The sequence below is a fragment of the Coregonus lavaretus genome, assembly GCF_964263955.1.
Source record: "Coregonus lavaretus genome assembly, chromosome: 22".
Classification (NCBI taxonomy): domain Eukaryota; kingdom Metazoa; phylum Chordata; class Actinopteri; order Salmoniformes; family Salmonidae; genus Coregonus; species Coregonus lavaretus.
In genome coordinates, this window is record NC_140009.1 from 44,769,117 (window position 1) to 44,792,935 (window position 23,819).

General features: G+C 43.4%; 1 protein-coding gene across 1 annotated transcript in view; it reads left to right on the forward strand.

The window, feature by feature from the left end:
- Window positions 1-23,448, forward strand: part of LOC311149742 (beta-catenin-interacting protein 1-like) — a gene marked incomplete at its 3' end in the record, with an annotated part of 40,315 nt that extends 16,867 nt beyond the window's left edge. Inside the window, exon 3 of the mRNA XM_084186954.1 lies at window positions 23,390-23,448. Coding sequence (XP_084043080.1) covers window positions 23,390-23,448 — 59 coding nt within the window. The remainder of the gene's footprint in view (window positions 1-23,389) is intronic.
- Between the last annotated feature and the right edge of the window lie 371 nt (window positions 23,449-23,819).

Consider the following 23,819-nt stretch of genomic DNA (forward strand, 5'->3'; position numbering starts at 1 on the left):
ACACCATAGTGCCCACAGACCCTGGGACTAAACACCACCCTCTGCAACTGGATCCTGTACTTCCTGATGGGCCGCCCCCATGTGGTAAAGGTAGGCAACAACACATCTGCCACGCTGATCCTCAACACGGGGGCCCCTCAGGGCTGCGTGCTTAGTCCCCTCCTGTACTCCCTGTTCACCCATGACTGCGTGGCCAAGCATGACTCCAACACCATCATTAAGTTGGCTGACGACACAGCTGTGGTAGGCCTGATCACTGACAACGATGAGACAGCCTATAGGGAGGAGGTCAGAGTCCTGGCAGTGTGGTGCCAGGACAACAACCTCTCCCTCAACATGAGCAAGACAAAGGAGATGATCGTGGACTACAGGAAAAGGAGGGCCGAACACGACCCCATTCACATCAACAGGGCTGTAGTGGAGCAGGTCGAGAGTTTGAAGTTCCTTGGTGTCCACATCACCAACAAACTATCACGGTCCAAACACACCAAGAAAGTCATGAAGAGGGCACGACAAAGCCTTTTCCCCTTAGGAGAAAGATTTGGCATGGTTCCCCAGATCCTCAAAGTTCTACAGCTGCACCATCGAGAACATCCTGACCGGTTGCATCACCGCCTGGTATGTCAACTGCTCGGCGCTACAGAGGGTAGTGCTTATGGCCCAGTACATCACTGGAGCCAAGCTTCCTGCCAACCAGGACCTATATACTAGGCAGTGTCAGAGGAGGCCCAAAAACTTGTAAAAGACTCCAGTCACCCAAGTCATAGACTGTTCTCTCTGCTACCGCACGGCAAGCGGTACCGCAGCGCCAAGTCTAGGTACAAAAGGCTCCTTAACAGCTTCTACCCCCAAGCCATAAGACTGCTGAAGAATTAATCAAATGGCCACCTGGACTATTTTTATTGACACCACCCCCACTTTGTTTTTACACTGCTGCTACTCGCAGTTTATTATCCATGCATAGTCACTTTACCTACATGTACAAATTACCTTGACTAACCTGTACCCCCAACATTGCCTCAGTACCGGTACCCCCTCATTGTTGTTTTTTTTGTATATATATTTTTTATACTTTCGTTTATTTAGTAAATATTTTCTTAACTCTATTTTCTTAAAACTGCATTGTTGGTTAAGGGCTTGTAAGTAAGCATTTCACAGTAAGGTCTACACCTGTTGTATTCGGCGCATGTGACAAATACAATCTGATTTGATTGATTTTTTTCGACCTTAAAATGAGTAACACATCCATGGCCACATTTTAATGTTAGCCTACTGTAACTATAAATATCTTCTTATGCAATCATAAAAAGTATGCCTGTTCAAAACAGCATTCAAAGGTCCCAGGTCTGTGGAGATCTTTACAATTGCTGTAATAATCTGTGCAGAATTTTGAACAGCATTGATCACCTCCACTATGTACTTTTAATGTAATCTCAACAGCAATCCAGGGCATTTGGTTATGCTATCAGATGAAGCACAGTCATAAAACATGAAGTTGTACAAAATATCTTACATTGTATTCCCATTTGAACTTTGTTGTGCTTTTAAATGGTTGAAAGTGCAGTGTTAACACATTGTGAATTCAACAGACTTCTGTCTGTCTTTTTGAGTGGGTGAATAAAGGTTGACATCTCATTGATCAACATCGCAACCAAATATTATCCACATTTCCAAGTTGAAATGACATGGTGTGCCCAGTGGGTTGATATGAGCATTGAAGATAAATTACAATCAGTAAAAGAAATCAAGCTAGCTAACTAACCCTCTTTTCCCAATGTCAATCATGTGTTTAGGAAGCACTGTAACTAACTAGCTCGTTTACAATTTGTGATGATGAGTGAGTGTGTTGTTACAGTAATAAATAGGGCTATGCATTTGTAATGTTATGAATTTCTAGATATTAATTATGAAAGTCATCTTTTTTTTTAAAGAGGGGTGCCCTTTTCTCATTTTGGGCACATGCCCCCTGAAAGGTCTGTGCACGGCCCTAGCAACAGCAGATTTCCCACTAAAGTTGCTTACCAACTCCTTTTGTTTTACAGCCGACATCCAGTACCATGTGCGTATGTACCAGCAGGGTGCATCATTGGGCTGTAGGCCTATATCATCAGCTACGCGCCATTGATTCTCTAGTTGAAATAGCTATTGATATTTCCATTTTCCTTTAAGATTCTTAGGCTACAGTGCCTTCAGAAATGATTCACACCCCTTGACTTTTTCCACATGTTGTGTTACAGCTTGAATTTAAAATGGATTAAATAGAGATTTTGTGTCACTGGCCTATACACAAACCCCAAAATGTCAAAGTGGAATTATGTTTTTAGAAATGTTGACAAATTAATTAAAAATGAAAAGCTGAAATGTCTTCAGTCAACAAGTATTCAACCCCTTTCTAATGGCAAGCCTGAAGAAGTTTAAGAGTAAAAATGTGCTTAACAAGTCACATAAGTATTCAAGTTGTTTGCAATAATAGTGTTTAACATGATTGTTGAATGACTACCTCATCTTTGTACCCCACACATACAATTATCTCTAAGTTGAGCAAGCAGGGAATTTCAAACAGATTCAACCACAGAGACAGGGAGGTTTTCCAATGCCTCGCAAAGAAGAGCACCTATTGGTAGATGGGTAAAAAAAAACAATAACTGACATTGAATGTCCCTCATAATGACAAAGTGAAAACAGGTTTGTAGACATTTTTGCAAATGTATTACAAATAAACAACAGAAATACCTTATTTACATAAGTATTCAGACCCTTTGCTGTGAGACTCGAAATTGCATCCTGTTTCCATTGATCATCCTGGAGATGTTTCTACAACTTGATTGGAGTCCACCTGTGGTAAATTCAATTGATTGGACATGATTTGGAAGGCACACACCTGTCTATATAAGGTACCACAGTTGACAGTGCATGTCAGAGCAAAAACCAAGCCGTTAGGTTGAAGGAATTGTCCGTAGAGCTCCAGGACAGAATTGTGTCGAGGCACAGATCTGGGGAAGGATGGCGGTGGCAGCATCATGCTGTGGGGATGTTTTTCAGTGGTAGGGACTGGGAGACTAGTCAGGATTGAGGTAAAGATGAATGGAGCAAAGTACAAAGAGATCCTTGATGAAAACCTGCTCAGGACCTCAGACTGGAGTGAGGTTCACCTTCCAACAGGACAACGACCCTAAGCACACAGCCAAGACAAAGCAGGAGTGGCTTCGGGACAAGTCTCTGAATGTCCTTGAGTGACCCAGCCAGAGCCCGAACCCGATAGAACCTCTGGAGAGACCTGAAAATAGCTGTGTAGCAACGCTCCCCATCCAACCTAACAGAGCTTGAGAGGATCTGCAAAGAAGAAAGGGAGAAACTCCCCAAATACAGGTGTACCAAGCTTGAAGCGCCATACCCAAGACTCAATGCTGTAATCGCTGCCAAAGGTGCTTCAACAAAGTAGTGAGTAAATGGTCTGAATACTTATGTAAATGTGATATTTCAGTAAAAAAATGATTATACATTTTGCAAAAATGTCTAAAAACCTGTTTTTGCTTTGTTATTATGGGGTATTGTGTGTAGTTGATGAGGGGGAAAAACGATTTAATCTGTTTTAGAATAAGGCTGTAACGGAACAGAATGTGGAAAAAGTCAAGGGGTCTGAATACTTTCCAAATGCACTGTATCTGTAAAGTCCCTCAGTCGAGCAGTGCATTTCAAAGACAGATTCAACCACAAAGACCAGGGAGGATTTCCAATACCTTGCAAAGAAGGGCACCTAATGGTAGATGGGTAAAAATAAAAAAGCAGACATTGAATATCCCTTTGAGCATGGTGAAGTTATTAAATACACTTTTGTATGGTGTATCAATACACACAGTCACTACTATGATACAGGCATCCTTCCTAACTCAGTTGCCAGTATTTGTAAATAGCCACAGGATGGTTTTTCAATACCGTTGAAACACTTTCTTTGAAGTTTTCCAATTATGTTTTTATATTTGTAGCTACTTTGTAAGTAAATACATTTTGTAGCTTACCGTAGTTCCCCCGAACAGTTAGCCAGTCACGTGTTTGTGTGTAAATAGCACAAAGCGGGAGCAAGTGAGTCCAGCTGTGTATTGACAGGTGATGTCACGTTGTATAATGATTAGAAGACAGGCGCAGGAATACGTATTAGGGGTTTTATTACTCCACCCAACACAAATCAAATCAAATTGTATTTGCCACATGCGCCAAATACAACAGGTGTAGACCTTACAGTGAAATGCTTACTTACAAGCCCCTAACCAACAATGCAGTTTTAAGAAAATAGAAAAAGTAAAAAATAACAATAGCAAATAATTAGAGCAACAGTAAAAGAACGTGTGTGTATGTGTGTGTATATGTGTGTGTGTGTGTGTGTGTGTGTGTGTGTGTGTATGTATGTGTGTGTATATATATATATATATATATATATATATATATATATATATATATACACACACACACACACACACACACACACACACACACACACACACACACACACACACACACACACACACACACACACACACACACACACACACACACACACACACACACACACACAAAAGGGATGTAACCCAAACAAAGAGTGAGGTATAACCTCTACACAATACACGGGACGAGACCCGTAAACAACCAGAGCACAATACACAGTACTCACGAGACCAACGGACTTGGGACAATAATCGACAAGGACAATGGGGAACAGGGGGCACATATATACACATACTAATCAGGGGGAATGGGTACCAGGTGTGCTTAATGAGACAAGACAGTCCGGGGTTGGTGGTAATGATCCATGTCAGTTACGCCTAGAAAGCCGGTGACGTAGACCTCCGGAACTGGTGAACGGACTGAGCAGCAGTACCGGGGGGATCCGTGACAGTGCCCCCCCCCCTCCACCCCCACAGGGACGCGTTGCGGGTTGTTCAGGTCGCTGACGGTGAAAATCCCTGGTCACTGAAGCAACCAGAATGTCCACCGCAGGAACCCAGCACCGCTCCTCTGGGCTGTACCCCTCCCAGTCGATGAGGTACTGGAGACACCCCGCCCGACGCCTCGAATCCAGGGCTTCGCGGACTGAGTACGCCGGACCTCCCTCAATGTCCAGAGGAGGAGGCGGGGCATCACTGGGTCCAGCCTCAGCGATGGGACCAGGCATCACTGGCCTGAGGAGAGACACATGAAATGTCGGGTTAATGCGGTAATCAGCAAGGAGTTGCAAACAGTACCCTCTTCAGGTCTTTAAACGGCCCCACAAACCACAGGTTCTGGGTGGAGAGCCAGACCCAGTCGCCTGGAGAGAAAACAGGTGCTTCATTGCGGTGGCGGTCAGCCTGTTCCTTGTGCCAACACACTGGCCCGCTGGAGACGAGTGTGCGCAGCGTTCAAGATCTCCTCAGCGCCCGAAACCACTCGTCCACCGCAGGGGCCTCGGTCTGGCTCGGATGCCAAGGTGCCAGGGCCGGCTGATACCCCAACACGCACTGGAAAGGAGTGAGGTTAGTGGAGGAGTGGCAGAGGGAATTCTGCGTGTACTCAGCCCAAGGTAGAAAATCCGCCCACTCCACCGGCCGGTCCTGACAGTAACACCTCAGGAACCTGCCCACTTCCTGATTGACCCTCTCCACCTGCCCATTAGCTTGAGGACGATACCCGGAGGTGAGACTGACCGTGACCCCCAGGCGTTCCATGAACTCTTTCCATATGCGTGAGGTGAACTGAGGACCACGGTCTGACACAATGTCCTCCAGGATCCCGTAGTGCCGGAAGACGTGCGTAAAAAGGGCCTCCGCGGTTTGCATGGCCGACGGGAGCCTAGGCAGAGGAAGGAGGAAACAAGCTTTGGTAAACCAGTCCACAACGACGAGAACGGTGGTGTTTCCCTGAGAGGGGGGGAGGTCAGTGACAAAGTTCACCGAGAGGTGAGACCAGGGTCGTTGTGGAACCGGCAGTGGAAGGAGCTTTCCATAATGGAGGTGTCTGAGTGTCTTAAACTGGGCACAGATGGAGCAGGAAGAGACGTAAACCCGGACGTCCCTAGCCAAGGTGGGCCACCAGTACTTCTCAGTCAGGCAGGCGATGGTACTGCCTACCCCAGCATGACACGACACAGGCGCCGTGTGCGCCCAGGAATAAGCCTAGATAATTTTTTTGCTTTATTACATACAGCCAGAAATAACTTTTGGATATCAGAACATCGGTAACTCACCAGCATTCCAACCAGAAATATGACTTTCCCGAATTGGATCCTTTGTTCGTACCCTCCAAGGCAATTGAACTTATCCCTGAGGCTGCTCCAAGTCGCCGCTGGCAGAGAAGAGGTATTCGAAGTGGACTTCTGGTCCAACTCAGGAGGCGTGCACACCATCCATTTGCTTTCGAGTATATTACTCGCTAATGTTCAGTCCCTGGACAATAAAGTAGACAAGCTCAGGGCGAGGATATCCTTCCAGAGAGACATCAGGGACTGTAACATATTCTGTTTCACGGAATCATGGCTCTCTCCGGATATACTGTCCCCGTCCATACAGCCAGCTGGGTTCTCAGTACATTGTGTAGATGGGAGTAAAGAACTCTCCGGGATGGCGGAGGTGTATGTTTCATGATTAACTACTCATTGTGTGATTGTGGTAATGTACAGGAACTCAAGTCCTATTGTTCACCCAACCTAGAATATCTCCAAAGCAAATGCCAACCGCATTACCTCCCAAGAGAATTATCTTCGGTTATCGTCACAGCCATGTATATTCCCAAGTCGATACTACTACGGCCCTCAAGGAACTACATTGGACTTTGTGCAAACTGGAAGCCGCATATCCTGAAGCAGCATTTATTGTAGCAGGGAAATTTTAAGCAAATTCTAGGAAAACGCTATCGAAGTTCTATCAACACATTGCCTGTAGTACTCACGCTTCAAAAACTCTCGACCATTGTTACTCTCCCTTCCGGGATGGCTACAAGGCACTACCCTGCCCTACCTTCGGCAAATCAAATCACGACTCCATTCTGCTCCTCCGTTCCTATAGGTAGACACTCAAACAGGAAGTACAAGTGCTAAGGTTTATTCAACGCAGGTCTGACCAATGGGAATCCATGCTTCAAGATTGTTTTGATCACGCAGACTGGGACATGTTCCGGGTTGCCTCTGAGAATAACACTGACGTATACACTGACACGGTGACCGAGTTCATAAGGACGTGTATAGGGGATGTTCCCACTGTGACCATTAAAATCTACCCAAACCAAAAACCATGGATACAGTGCCTTGCAAAAGTATTCATCTCCCTTGGCGTTTTTCCTATTTTGTTGCATTACAACCTGTAATTTAAATGGACTTTTATTTGGATTTCATGTAATGGACATACACAAAAACTGGAATGGAATGGCTGTCATACATTTAGAGATGCTGATTCAAGAAACATTTGCAGTAGTCTCTTAATTTTTTCCACGGCACCATGAAGACCAAGGAGCTCTCCAAACAGGTCAGGGACAAAGTTGTGGAGAAGTACAGATCAGGGTTGGGTTATAAAAAAATATCAGAAACTTTGAACATCCCACGGAGCACCATTTAAATCCATTATAAAAAAATGGAAAGAATATGGCACCACAACAAACCTGCCAAGAGGGCCGCCCACCAAAACTCAAGGACCAGGCAAGGAGGGCATTAATCAGAGGCAACAAAGAGACCAAAGATAACCCTGAAGGAGCCGCAAAGCTCCACAGCGGAGATTGGAGTATCTGTCCATAGTACCACTTTAAGCCGTACACTCCACAGAGCTGGGCTTTACGGAAGAGTGGCCAGAAAAAAGCCATTGCTTAAAGAAAAAAAAAGAAAACACGTTTGGTGTTCGCCAAAAGCCATGTGGGAGACTCCCCAAACACATGGAAGAAGGTACTCTGGTCAGATGAGACTCAAATTGAGCTTTTTGGCCATCAAGGAAAACGCTATGTCTGGCGCAAACCCAACACCTCTCATCACCCCGAGAACACCATCCCATGTTTTTTATCGGCAGGGACTGGGAAACTGGGAGACAGAACGCGTCTTGTTCCTGAGCGGTATGACCGCTGCGTGGTCCCATGGTGTTTATACTTGCGTACTATTGTTTGTACAGATGAACGTGGTACCTTCAGGGGTTTGGAAATTGCTCCCAAGGATGAACCAGACTTGTGGAGGTCTACACATTTTTTGGGGCTGATTTCTTTTGATTTTTCCCATGATGTCAAGCAAAGAGGCACTGAGTTTGAAGGTAGGCCTTGAAATACAGCCACAGGTACAACTCCAATTGACTCAAATTATGTCAATTAGCCTATCAGAAGCTTCTGAAGTCATGACATCATTTTCTGGAATTTTCCAATCTGTTTAAAGGCACAGTCAACTTAGTGTATGTAAACTTTTGACCCACTAGAATTGTGGTACAGTGAATTATAAGTGAAATAATCAGTTTGTAAACAATTGTTGGAAAAATTACTTGTGTCATGCACAATGTAGATGTCCTAGCCGACTTGCCAAAACTATAGTTTGTTAACAAGTAATTTGTGGAGTGGCTTAATGGCTCCAACCTAAGTGTATGTAATCTTCCGACTTCAACTGTGTGTGTAAAAGTACAAGAATGGAATTAAGAAATGTATAATATTAGCACGAGCAATGTCGGAGTCCGAAGTGTTTGTGTGTACACACACACACACACACACTTCGGACTCCGACATTGCTCGTGCAAGTATTATACATTTCTTAATTCCATTCTTGTACTTTTAGATTTGTGTGAAATGTTAGAGATGACTACACTGTTGGAGCTAGGAACACAAGCATTTCGCTACACCTGCAATAACATTTGATTTGATTACTTGTGCTAATTTTCTTCGCTTTCTGGTAACAGATGCCCAATGGTCTTTTGGGGTTTGGCGCCCCCTTGTGTACTAAAATGGTAATACCGTAAATCCCGGAAAGAGAGAAGGACGGTATGAAGATATGAAAATCTAGAAACCGGCCAACCCTAGATGCCGGAGAGGAAGGAAACCACTTAGAGATTTCACAATGAGGCCAATGGTGACTTTAAAACCGTTACAGCGTTTAAAGGCTGTGATAGGAGAAACTGAGGATGGATCAACAACATTGTAGTTACTTCACAATACTAACCTAAATGACCGAGTGAAAAGAAGGAACAAGTATGCTGTTTGCAATAAAGTAAAACTGCAAGAAAATGTGGTAAATAAATTAACTTTATGTCCTGAATTCAAAATCAAATCAAATCAAATTGTATTTGTCTCATTTGCCGAATACAACAGGGGTAGACCTTACAGTGAAATGCGGTGGTAAAGTATTTTCTAAAATAAACTGAAGTAAAAAAATATATATACACTACCAGTCAAAAGTTTGGACACCTACTCATTTAAGGGTTTTTCTTTATTTTTATTATTTTCTACATTGTAGAATAATAGTGAAGACATCAAAACTATTAAATAACACCTATGGAATCATGTAGTAACCAAAAAAGTGTTAAACAAATCAAAATAAATTTTATATTTGAGATTCTTCAAATAGCCACCCTTTGCCTTGATGACAGCTTTGCACACTCTTGGCATTCTCTCAACCAGTTTCATGAGGTAGTCACCTGGAATGCATTTCAATTAACAGGTGTGCCTTGTTAAAAGTTAATTTGTAGAATTTCTTTCCTTCTTAATGCGTTTGAGCCAATCAGTTGGGTTGTGACAAGGTAGGGGTGGTATACATAAGATAGCCCTATTTGGTAAAAGACCAAGTCCGTATTATGGCAAGAACAGCTCAAATAAGAAAGAGAAACGACATTCCATTATTACTTTAAGACATGAAGGTCAGTCAGTACGGAAAATGTCAAGAACTTTGAAAGTTTCTTCAAGTGCAGTTGCAAAAACCATTAAGCGCTATGATGAAACTGGCTCTCATGACAACCGCCACAGGAATGGAAGACCCAGAGTTACCTCTGCTGCAGAGGATAAGTTCATTAGAGTTACCAGCCTCAGAAATTGCAGCCCAAATAAATGCTGCGGAGAGTTCAAGTAACAGACACATCTCAACATCAACTGTTCAGAGAGGACTGTGTAAATCAGACCTTCATGGTCGAATTGATGCAAAGAAACCACTACTAAAGGACACCAATAATAAGAAGAGACCTGCTTGGTCCAAGAAACACGAGTAATGGACATTAGACCGGTGGAAATATGTCCTTTGGTCTGGATTCCAAATTGGAGATTTTTGGTTCCAACTGCCGTGTCTTTGTGAGACGCGGTGTGGGTGAACGGATGATCTTCGCATGTGTAGTTCCCACCGTAAAGCATGGAGGAGGAGGTGTTATGGTGTGGGGGTGCTTTGCTGGTGACACTGTCTGATTTATTTAGAATTCAAGGCACACTTAACCAGCATGGCTACCACATCGTTCTGCAGCGATACGCCATCCCATCTGGTTTGGGCTTAGTGGGACTATCATTTGTTTTCCAACAGGACAATGGCCCAACACACCTCCAGGCTGTGTAAGGGCTATTTTACAAAGAAGGAGATTGATGGAGTGCTACATCAGATGACCTGGCCTCCACAATCCCCCAACCTCAACCCAATTGAGATGGTTTGGGATGAGTCAACGGCAGGGTGAAGGAAAAGCAGCCAACAAGTGCTCAGCATATGTTGGAACTCCTTAAAGACTGTTTGAAAAGCATTTCAGGTGAAGCTGGTTGAGAGAATGCTAAGAGTTTGCAAAGCTGTCATCAAGGCTATTTGAATAATCTCAAATATAAAATATATTTTGATTTGTTTAACACTTTTTTGGTTACTACATTATTCCATATGTGTTATTTCATAGTTTTGATGTCTTTACTATTTTTCTAAAATGTAGAAAATAGTAAAAATAAAGAAAAACCCTTGAATGAGTAGGTGTGTCCAAACTTTTGACTGGTAGTGTGTGTGTGTATATATATATATATATATATATATCTCTCTATCAAAGAAAAAATCACAAACATATCTCAAATGAACAATATGCAACCATTCAAACAACTGCATTAGCATGAGTAGACATTTTTTATTTCACTTACTAGTCTAAAGTGGCGTCCTCTCCTTCCAAAAACATATCTTCAGCTGTTGAGTCTAAACTATATTCAGTAAGTCCTCATCTACTGGTTCTGTGACACTTTCCCGGTCGATTTCTGATATAATCCCGTCCTCATCTGTATACCTGGACTTAGATTTAGCTTTTCCAGTATTAGTAGCCATATTGTACTTTCAAAATCTGTAGTAAACTTTGTTTACTATATCGAGCTGTGCGTAACGCGATGCGCCACTTCCTTGTTTAGATTTCCAATGGACACTAAACCGTGTTGCGCGCGTGCTGAATACACAGGATTTTCCTCAACCAAAGGACCATCTCATACTCCTGTAAATCTTAGCTCATTGGCTATCTAGCTAGCTATGTTTCAGAATGATAGGTTGTTATTGGACCAAGATACAGTCAATCAAGTGAACACCGCCCGCCTCATTGGTGCGTAATCATGTCAGTTCTTGGTGGGCTCAATAGCTTTTGTGTAACCTATACATCATGCAGAATGAGGATCGCAGAAAAATCTAACTTGACTGGGTGAGACAAGGTGTAGCGTTTATATTATGTCAATGTTTTGTTGCAAGTTGAAACTGTCGGAATTTAGGCGAAACGCTGTATACAACACGGATCTTGTTAGGATATAAACATTGATTTTATCAAACAAAACAACTCTACATTTTATCTCTGGGACCTTCAGGATGACAAATCAGAGCAAGATTACTGAATGTAAGTACATTATTTACCTTCAGAGGTGAGTGTATCAAACCAGTTGCCTTGATAAAAGTGTTTTGTTGTGCACTATCTTCAAACAATAGCATGGTATTTTCTTGCTGTAATACCTACTGTAAATTGGACACTGCAGTTAGACTAACAATCAGTTAAGCTTTTTGCCCATATAAGACATGTATATGTCTGTGAAAATGTACTTTTCTTTACAACGTCATTGTAGTCACATTATCCGTATTGATCAACAACTGTCCCGATTTTGGGTCACCCATCCAGTAGAGTTTAAGAAGCCTTTTGGACCTAGACTTGGCGCTCCGGTACCGCATGCCGTGCAGTAGTAGAGCGAACAGTCTATGATTAGGGTGGCTGGAGTCTTTGGCAATTTTTAGGGCCTTCCTCTGACACCGCCTGGTGTAGAGGTCCTGGATGGCAGGAAGCATAGCCCCAGTGATGTACTGGAGCGTACGTACTACCCTCTGTAGTCACTTGCGGTCTTAGGCCGAGCAGTTGCCATATGAGGCGGTGATGCAACCAGTCAGGGTACTCTCGATGGTGCAGCTGTAGAACATTTTGAGGATCTGAGGACCGATGCCAAATCTTTTCAGTCTCCTGAGGGGGAATAGGCATGTCGTGCCCTCTTCACGACTGGCTTGGTGTGTTTGTACCATGATAGTTCATTGGTGATGTGGACACCAAGGAACTTGAAGGTCTCAACCTGCTCCAGTACAGACCCGTCAATGAGAATGGGGGCGTGCTTGGCCCTCCTTTTCCTGTAGTCCACAATCATTTCCTTTGACTTGATCATGTTGAGCGAGTGGTTGTTATCCTGTCACCACACTGCCATGTCTCTGACCTCCTCCCTATAGGCAGTCTCATCGTTGTCGGTGATCAGGCCTAGCACTGTTGTGTCGGCGGCAAACTTAATGATGGTGTTGGAGTCGTGCCTAGCCATGCAGTCATGGGTGAACAGGGAGTACAGGAAGGGACTGAGCACGGACCCCTGAGGGGCCCCTGTGTTGAGGATCACCATGGCAGATGTGTTGTTACCTACCCTTACCACCTGGGGGCGGCCCGTCAGGAAGTCCAGGATCCAGTTGCAGAGGGAGGTGTTTAGTCCCAGTGTCCTTAGCTTAGTGATGAGCTTTGAGGGCACTATGGTGTTGAACGCTGAGCTGTAGTCAATGAATAGCATTCTCACGTAGGTGTTCCTTTTTTTTTCCAGGTGGGAAAGGGCAGTGTGGAGTGCAATAGAGATTTCGTAATCTGTGGATCTGTTAGGGTGGTATGCAAATTGGAGTGGGTCTAGGGTTTCTGGGAAAATGGTGTTGATGTGTGCCATGACCAGCCTTTCAAAGCACTTCATGTCTACAGACGTGAGTGCTATGGGTCGGTAGTCAATTAGGCAGGTTACCTTGGTGTTCTTTCGCACAGGGACTATGGTGGTCTGCATGAAACATGTTGGTTTGACAGACTCGGTCAGGGACAGGTTGACATCATGGGAAAATCAAAAGAAATCAGCCAAGACCTCAGGGAAAAAAATTGTAGACATCCACAAGCCTGGTTCATCCTTGGGAGCTATTTCCAAACGCCTGAAGGTACCACGTTCATCTGTACAAAAAATAGTACGCACGTATAAACACCATGGGACCACGCAGCCGTCATACCGCTCAGGAAGGAGACGCGTTCTGTCTCCTTCAGATGAACGTACTTTGGTGCGAAAAGTGCAAATCAATCCCAGAACAACAGCAAAGGACCTTGTGAATATGCTGGAGGAAACAGGTACAAAAGTATCTATATCCACAGTAAAACGAGTCTTACAGTGGGGAGAACAAGTATTTGATAAACTGCCGATTTTGCAGGTTTTCCTACTTACAAAGCATGTAGAGGTCTGTAATTTGTATCATACAGTGGGGAAAAAAAGTATTTAGTCAGCCACCAATTGTGCAAAGTCTCCCACTTAAAAAGATGAGAGAGGCCTGTAATTTTCATCATAGGTACACGTCAACTATGACAGACAAAATGAGAGAAAAGAATTCCAGAAAATCACATTGTAGGATTTTTAATGAATTTATTTGCAAATTATGGTGGAAAATAAGTATTTGGTCAATAACAAAAGTTCCTCAATACTTTGTTATATACCCTTTGTTGGCAATGACACAGGTCAAACGTTTTCTGTAAGTCTTCACAAGGTTTTCACACACTGTTGCTGGTATTTTGGCCCATTCCTCCATGCAGATCTCCTCTAGAGCAGTGATGTTTTGGGGCTGTCGCTGGGCAACACAGACTTTCAACTCCCTCCCAATATTTTCTATGGGGTTGAGATCTGGAGACTGGCTAGGCCACTCCAGGACCTTGAAATGCTTCTTATGAAGCCACTCCTTCGTTGCCCGGGCGGTGTGTTTGGGATCATTGTCATGCTGAAAGACCCAGCCACGTTTCATCTTCAATGCCCTTTCATGGCCCCATTCATTATTTCCTTTACACGGATCAGTCGTCCTGGTCCCTTTGCAGAAAAACAGCCCCAAAGCATGATGTTTCCACCCCCATGCTTCACAGTAGGTATGGTGTTCTGTGGATGCAACTCAGCATTCTTTGTCCTCCAAACACGACGAGTTGAGTTTTTACCAAAAAGTTATATTTTGGTTTCATCTGACCATATGACATTCTCACAATCCTCTTCTGGATCATCCAAATGCACTCTAGTAAACTTCAGACGGGCCTGGACATGTACTGGCTTAAGCAGGGGGACACGTCTTGCACTGCAGGATTTGTGTCCCTGGCGGCGTAGTGTGTTACTGATGGTAGGCTTTGTTACTTTTGGTCCCAGCTCTCTGCAGGTCATTTACTAGGTCCCCCCGTGTGGTTCTGGGATTTTTGTCACTGTTCTTGTGATCATTTTGACCCCACAGGGTGAGATCTTGCGTGGGGCCCCAGATCGAGGGAGATTATCAGTGGTCTTGTATATCTTCCATTTCCTAATAATTGCTCCCACAGTTGATTTCTTCAAACCAAGCTGCTTACCTATTGCAGATTCAGTCTTCCCAGCCTGGTGCAGGTCTACAATTTTGTTTCTGGTGTCCTTTGACAGCTCTTTGGTCTTGGCCATAGTGGAGTTTGGAGTGTGACTGTTTGAGGTTGTGGACAGGTGTCTTTTATACTGATAACAAGTTCAAACAGGTGCCATTAATACAGGTAACGAGTGGAGGACAGAGGAGCCTCTTAAAGAAGAAGTTACAGGTCTGTGAGAGCCAGCCATCTTGCTTGTTTGTAGGTGACCAAATACTTATTTTCCACCATAATTTGCAAATAAATTCATAAAAAATCCTACAATGTGATTTTCTGGAGAATTTTTTTTTTTTCTCATTTGACGTTGATGAAAATTACAGGCCTCTCATCTTTTTAAGTGGGAGAACTTGCACAATTGGTGGCTGACTAAATACTTTTTTTCCCCACTGTATATATATATATATATATATATATAAAATACTTAATTTTCAAAAGCTCCTTGACCATGTGACCTAGACACCTCAAACCAAATTTGAAATGTTCACAGGGTAGGGACACACATTGCAAAGCCTTTGGTTTTCCCATAAAGCACAACATTAGAGCCCCAACTCTCTGACTCCCTCAGTTTCACACAACAATAAGACTCAACACTCTGCAAAGTTGGACGGCCAGGTTTTGGGCATTCTAAAAAGTATTGTGTTGAACAGTTTGTCATATTGTCACCTCTTACCTGGACTACTGCAACGATAATCTCTATAGCCTCTCTGTCCTGGCTCTTTCTTACCTCTGACATGCTGCACACCTAAATCCCCTGTCACTCACTCTACTAATCTGACTTCCTGCTTCCATATCACCCCCAACACCAGACACCTGGCCACTGGGGACCTTGCCTTCAGCTCAGCTGCACTCCTCTAAAACTTCTCCAACCACCATCACATAATTTGCCTATTTAAAACCAGACTCACAAACCATCTCTTCAGACAACACCTATGTTTACCCTCCACTCAGCCTTCAGTCTCCCATTTCTTGTTAGATGTTTTGACTAGAACCAAAACATTTGATCATATTACTCCAGTGCTAGCCTCTCTAGCTGGCTTCCTTTTAAGGCTATGGATGATTTCAAGGTTTTACTGTTCACCTACAAAGCATAATGTACTTGCACGTACACTACGGTCACAAGATGCAGGCCTCTTTATTTTCCCTATAATTTAAAAGGAAACAGCTGGAGGGAGGGCTTTCTTCTATAGAGCTTCTCTTTTATGGAATGGTCTGCCAATCCATGTCAGAGAAGCAGAATCGGTCTCAACCTTTAAGTCTTTACTGAAGACTCATCTCTTAAGTGGGACCTATGATTGAGTGCTATCAGGGGTGAGAAAGTGAACGGCAAGACACTGGCGAGAGGAACCACCCTTGCTGTCTCTTCCTGGCCAGCTCTCCTCTCTTTCCTGGGATTCTCTGACCCTATTACGGAGGCCGAGTCATTGGCCTGCTCACGCTCTCACATGCCGTCCCTATGAGGGCACATCACGTCATGCCAGGCTTTGTTCACTATACTTGACTCCCTTGGGCGGTTTGATTCACTGACGTAATCTTCCTGTCCGGTTTTGCGCCCCCTATGGCTAGCGCGGTGGGGGAGATCTTCCTGGGCTATACTCGACCTGGTCTGTTGATTTTGTCGAGGAAATTCAACACAGGGAGACACTAAGTCAATATTAAATGAATCACTCTTTATTGTCAGCAAGCTGGAGAGGTCACAGTCAAACTTAGATGCATAAAGTACCGGTCTGAATTGAGCTCTCCTGGGGCAGTCCCGTTAGTTCTCTTATAATGCTTGCACAGACAAGCTACATAGGCATGGTTCATAGGGTTGGTTCCTGCATGTGTCTGGCACCGTCTCCTATCTTAACTTATAGAACATATTCTGGGCGTTCTGGAGGGTGTCATGACCGTCTCCCCCTCATATCTCTACCCAGCACCTACAGGAACCAATGATTGTATGAGACAAGATGTACCATTCAAGGCTGTCTCTCCAGACTATACATTTTTCCTCCACAATTTCCTTTGAGTGGTGTGAGGGCTGTGCTTTGGCAAAGTGGGTGGTGTTTATCCTGCCTGATTGGCCTTGTCAAGGAGTAGTTTTGGACAGCGCCACAGTGTTGCTCAATCCACCCGTCTCCGTCCCCAGTATCTATGCTGCAATAGCCTATATGCCGGGGGGCTAGGGTCAGTCTTTTCTATCTGGTGTAATGTGTGATCTTAGGCATGCTCCATCTGATCCTCTTCTATCTCTCGGTTTCTCCTCACACACACACACACACACACACACACACACACACACACACACACACACACACACACACACACACTGTACACAGTGATTGATTGATTGATCTTGTTGCTATATTGCTGTTTATTTCTCGTTCTAGGTAGAACCCTTTGCAAAGGTTTCTACAGTGCCTTGCAAAAGTATTCATCCACCTTGGCGTTTTTCCTATTTTGTTGCATTACAACCTGTAATTTAAATGGATTTTTATTTGGACTTCATGTAATGGACATACACAAAATAGTCCAAATTGGGGAAGTGGAATGAAAAAAATAACTTGTTTCAAAACATTCAAAAAAATAAATAACGGAAAAGTGGTGCGTGCATATGTATTCACCCCCTTTGCTACGAAGCCCCTAAATAAGATCTGGTGCAACCAATTACCTTCAGAAGTCACATAATTAGTTAGATTGCACACAGGTGGACTTTATTTAAGTGTCACATGATCTGTCACATGATCTCAGTATATATACACCTGTTCTGAAAGGCCCCAGAGTCTGCAACACCACTAAGCAAGGGGCACCACCAAGCAAGCGGCACCATGAAGACCAAGGAGCTCTCCAAACAGGTCAGGGATAAAGTTGTGGAGAAGTACAGATCAGGGTTGGGTTATAAAAAAATATCTGAAACTTTGAACATCCCACGGAGCACCATTAAATCCATTATTAAAAAATGGAAATAATATGGCACCACAACAAACCTGCCAAGAGAGGGCCGCCCACCAAAACCCACGGACCAGGCAAGGAGGGCATTAATCAGAGGCAACAATGAGACTAAAGATAACCCTGAAGGAGCTGCAAAGCACCACAGCGGAGATTGGAGTATCTGTCCATAGGACCACTTTAAGCCGTACACTCCACAGAGCTGGGCTTTACGGAAGAGTGGCCAGAAAAAAGCCATTGCTTAAAGAAAAAAATAAGCAAACACGTTTGGTGTTTGCCAAAAGCCATGTGGGAGACTCCCCAAACATATGGAAGAAGGTACTCTGGTCAGATGAGACTAAAATTGAGCTTTTTGGCCATCAAGGAAAACGCTATGTCTGGCGCAAACCCAACACCTCTCATCACCCCGAGAACACCATCCCCACAGTGAAGCATGGTGGTGGCAGCATCATGCTATGGGTATGTTTTTCATCAGCAGGGACTGGGAAACTGGTCAGAATTGAAGGAATGATGGATGGCGCTAAATACAGGGAAATTCTTGAAGGAAACCAGTTTCAGTCTTCCAGAGATTTGAGACTGGGACGGAGGTTCACCTTCCAGCAGGACAATGACCCTAAGCATAATGCTAAAGCAACACTGGAGTGGTTTAAGGGGAAACATTTAAATGTCTTGGAATGGCCTAGTCAAAGCCCAGACCTCAATCCAATTGAGAATCTGTGGTATGACTTAAAGATTGCTGTACACCAGCAGAACCCATCCAACTTGAAGGAGCTGAAGCAGTTTTGCCTTGAAGAATGGGCAAAAATCCCAGTGGCTAGATGTGCCAAGCTTATAGAGACATACCCCAAGAGACTTGCAGCTGTAATTGCTGCAAAAGTTGGCTCTACAAAGTATTGACTTTGGGGGGGTGAATAGTTATGAACGCTCAAGTTTTCTGTTTTTTTGCCTTATTTCTTGTTTGTTTCACCCCCAAAAAAAATGTGCATCTTCAAAGTGGTAGGCATGTTGTGTAAATCAAATGATACAAACCCTCCAAAAATCCATTTTAATTCCAGGTTGTAAGGCAACATAGTAGGAAAAATGCCAAGGGGGGTGAATACTTTCACAAGCCACTGTAGCTCAAATCGTAGTATGAAAATATTGATGTTTGAAGTTCCGAATGTCTGGCGAATATCGAATCTCAAACCAACTTTACCATGTTTTGGTAGTATCTTGATGGTATCGAGAGTCGTGATACTAAAGCTGGTATTGATATCAAAATCAATACCAGCTTCAAGGGGGGGGGGGGGGGGTGTAGAGTTCGGTTTTCAGTCGTTTTCTCCAAACTCCACACCCCAAAACCTTATTGTTGACTTTAGCACGGCAAAACTTGTAATCCAGGATTGGTATTAGGGGTGGGCATTTGAAATGTTTTGACTGTTCAAGTACTCACATAATTATTTTATGGAGAAAAATATATTTTTTTAGAACTGGAAAAAAAAGTATGTGCGCATACAGTGAGGGGAAAAAAGTATTTGATCCCCTGCTGATTTTGTACGTTTGCCCACTGACAAAGAAATGATCAGTCTATAATTGTAATGGTAGGTTTATTTGAACAGTGAGAGACAGAATAACAACAACAAAAATCCAGAAAAACGCATGTCAAAAATGTTATACATTGATTTGCATTTTAATGAGGGAAATAAGTATTTGACCCCCTCTCAATCAGAAAGTTTTCTGGCTCCCAGGAGTCTTTTATACAGGTAACGAACTGAGATTAGGAGCACACTCTTAAAGGGAGTGCTCCTAATCTCAGCTTGTTACCTGTATAAAAGACACCTGTCCACAGAAGCAATCAGATTCCAAACTCTCCACCATGGCCAAGACCAAAGAGCTCTCCAAGGAAGTCAGGAACAAGATTGTAGACCTACACAAGGCTAGAAGGGCTACAAGACCATCGCCAAGCAGCTTGGTGAGAAGGTGACAACAGTTGGTGCGAGTATTCGCAAATGGAAGAAACACAAAATAGCTCTCAATCTCCCTCGTCCTGGGGCTCCATGCAAGATCTCACCTCGTGGAGTTGCAATGATCATGAGAACGGTGAGGAATCAGCCCAGAACTACACGGGAGGATCTTGTCAATGATCTCAAGGCAGCTGAGACCATAGTCACCAAGAAAACAATTGGTAACACACTACGCCGTGAAGGACTGAAATCCTGCAGCGCCCGCAAGGTCCCCCTGCTCAAGAAAGCACATATACACGGTCGTCTGAAGTTTACCAATGAACATCTGAATGATTCAGAGGAGAACTGGGTGAAAGTGTGGTGGTCAGATGAGACCAAAATCAAGCTCTTTGGCATCAACTCAACTCGCCGTGTTTGGAGGAGGAGGAATGACCCCAAGAACAGCATCCCCACTGTCAAACATGGAGGTGGAAACATTATGCTTTGGGGGTGTGTTTTTGCTAAGGGGACAGGACAACTTCACTGCATCAAAGGGACGATGGACGGGGCCATGTACCGTCAAATCTTGGGTGAGCACCTCCTTCCCTCAGCCAGGGCATTGAAAATGGGTAGTGGATGGGTATTCCAGCATGACAATGACCCAAAACACACAGCCAAGGCAACAAAGGAGTGGCTCAAGAAGAAGAACATTAAGGTCCTGGAGTGGCCTAGCCAGTCTCCATACCTTAATCCCATAGAAAATCTGTGGAGGGAGCTGAAGGTTCGTGTTGCCAAACGTCAGGCTCGAAACCTTAATGACGTGGAGAAGATCTGCAAAGAGGAGTGGAACAAAATCCCTCCTGAGATGTGTGCAAACCTGGTGGCCAACTACAAGAAACGTCTGACCTCTGTGATTGCCAACAAGGGTTTTGCCACCAAGTACTAAGTCATGTTTTGCAGAGGGGTCAAATACTTATTTCCCTCATTTAAAATGCAAATCAATTTATAAAATTTTTATCATGTGTTTTTCTGGATTTTTTTTGTTGCTATTCTGTCTCTCACTGTTCAAATAAACCTACCATTACAATTATAGACGGATCATGTCTTTGTCAGTGGGCAAACGTACAAAATCAGCAGGGGATCAAATACTTTTTTCCCCCACTGTATGTGACCGACCGGCTCGATTCGGTCTTATGTAACAACATTTAAAATTGTATTTTTTACATTGGATAAAAGTAGAGACTCAGAGCTAGAAAATGGTATATCATACACTACAGTTGAGGAACAATGGGAAAATAATTCTGCTTTGAAAGTTGATTAACTTGTAACTTCACTTTTGAGAAAAGGTTACTTGAATGTTTTGGTAAAACTACAGGAGAGCTCTTCTTTGTCTACATCCATTCAGCATCGTTGACACCTTCTTAAGCCTTAGCCCCATCCATCTCTTAAGGATTCACATGTGAGGCCATGTACTAAACAACCAAAGATTTCAAGACTAAAGGCTGGTTTATACTACGGGTGTGTTCTTAAATTTAATCTGGAGTGCCAGAGTGTGCTCAGAGTGCGCTCTGGGCGTTCATAAACTCAGAGCATTTCATTCTTGGAGCGTTCAGAGCGAACACTGGACGCTCTGGCTGAGGAGTAGGGTTGATCCGAGCGTTCTGACCTAACAACAGCAGTCAAGCACCCAAGCTAACTGGCTAACGTTGGCTAGCTTGCTAGCTACTTCCAGACACAAATGAGAGAAAAGCTCACTGACCAATTTACTCGCCTTAGCAGAGCTGGTTAGGCTGTTTTTATGTTATCCAGAGCGTTGGTGACTGTGACTGTGCTGCTGGCCACATTTTAATTTAACAATTTAATTATGCTTTTTTGGCAACATTTACTGACACTGGCCATAGTCAATGTAAATTTGTCAGTTATTCTGCACTCTAGCACACTCAGACGAGTGTGCTCTGAAATTGGTGCAGCTAGCCAGAGCGAATTTACCAGCTACGTCTATCGACAGTTGTCGCAATGACATCATTAACATGCTATTGAAATGGTTACTTGCATAGTGAAGTCTTTTGTTTAGACATGTAGCTAGCTAGCTAAACAATGAACCATAATCCCAACTCATAACGTTACTACCCTGCATGAATCTGCAGGTAGCTAACCAACCAGGTTCAATGTTAGCTAGCTAACATTAGGCTATAACTACCAATGCAAATGGCTCTGAGATACGAATAATATTACTACACAGATCCTACACGTAACGTTAGCTAGCAAGCCAGCCAGCTAACATTAGCTAGCTAACTAACAGTACACTTTAACTTGAAATTAAAACTACTTTCTGACAAAATTAGAAACGTGTAATATCTGAAAATGTAGCTAGCTAGCTTCTCCCTCTCTGTCACGGATGCCATGGTTGCCCTTAGTTTGAAGATGTAATCCGGAGACAGGTGTTTTATACAACAGCCTTCTATGTGTTCTCTTTTCAACTCCGTCTGCATATTTTCAATCAAACGCCAGAATTTTCTCCATCTCCTTAGCTATCATACTCTAATTCCACTGGTTTCAAAACTCAGTCCTCCCGAAAGTGGAGAGCAACACTTATGCAGTTCTACTACGTGATATCTTTCAAAAAATCTGCGTTAGAAAGGATTACCTACACATACTGACCAGCTCATGTTATTGACAGAAGCGTGCTATATGGCAGACCAATCCAAACTCATCTCTCGGCATGTCCAGCCCACTCATTATCTCAGCCAATCATGTCTAGCGGGAGGGTTGCTGTGTTTTTCTGGAGGCCATTGATTTAGTCTGGAAAATAGCATTGCGTCAGCTAGGCTGGATGCTGTGCAAGAATTAAAGCTAACTGACAGGCTCACCGTTGAACTCGTCATCTTTCTTCTCGAATCCAGAGGACATAAAACAATATAGAGGTAAGATAGATATCAATTTTGAGACATGACATGTAGTCTTTTCATATTTTAGTATACACTTTTCATATTGATGCAAAATTCCTGTTCTTTTTAAAAGATTCTCACAAAAATAAGCGTATCTCTGAAATGTCAACGAAGCACTGAGCATACCGTAAGCTTTTTATTGTCAACGCTTTTTACATTTATTTCAGCTTGTGTCATGCAAATGTAGCTTTTTGCGACCCGCGGAAACAAGTTTGCGGACAACGCCACATCATGTAAAGTCCTCAAAAGTTGCTATGAGAAAGCGGCACCGCTCTGTCAACAGAGCTCGGTGCTTATTATCAGATGAATTAGGCTGCGAAATCTGACTTTTTGCATATGATGTTAATGATATGTTAGAGAAAGACCCATCTGAACGATTCAGAACATGAAGAATCATATTTGTCTTGGTAAAATGTATTTTGGAACATAAGGAAGTGACATTTCATTGCCAAAGCGCGTGTGGTTGGACACCCTACAATAAGAATAGATGGACTATTAATTCATACAAGCAACGATTTCAAGAGATTCCTCCTAAAAACAGTGTTTATTGAAATGTAATGTAGATACAGGTATGCTACTCATGCTCATGATTACTATGTGTGTTTTATTCACAGAACTTATAGGACTTGTATAGGTGGAAGGAATATCTAGATGGCGTTTGTTGTTATTGTGAGTGTTGTTGATATCTCTCTCCTGACGTTCCATTGGGGTTGTGGGTCGCCAGGTGCGGAGGACGTGGTGATGGCTTTTTCACGACAAGAAACTGAAGACCGGCGGCAGTGACCCTGGACCCGTCCCCGGCAAACCAAACTCCACTGACCGACACAACACTGTTGAGTTTCTGGAGAGAGAATGGGCAACTGTTATGGATGGAAGGACAGAGGGTGACACCGGGTGTTGTTTACCTTTTCTCCCCCCCTTCCTTTTATCCTGCCTCCTTCCTCTACAAACTGACACACACCATTGCCACAGACACAGTAGGTATACATTACCTTGGCTTAGGTCCTTGGTGTCGAGCAAGCCGTTGAAAAATTCAAAACCTTGTTTTTTTGTCTTGTTTTTTTGTTTTTGGCATTGGGCCATGTTGTTTCGTATCTGCTCTGGTCAATGGTAGAACCTTGTTGTTTGGTCAAACGAAATGTGAGTGTTTTACC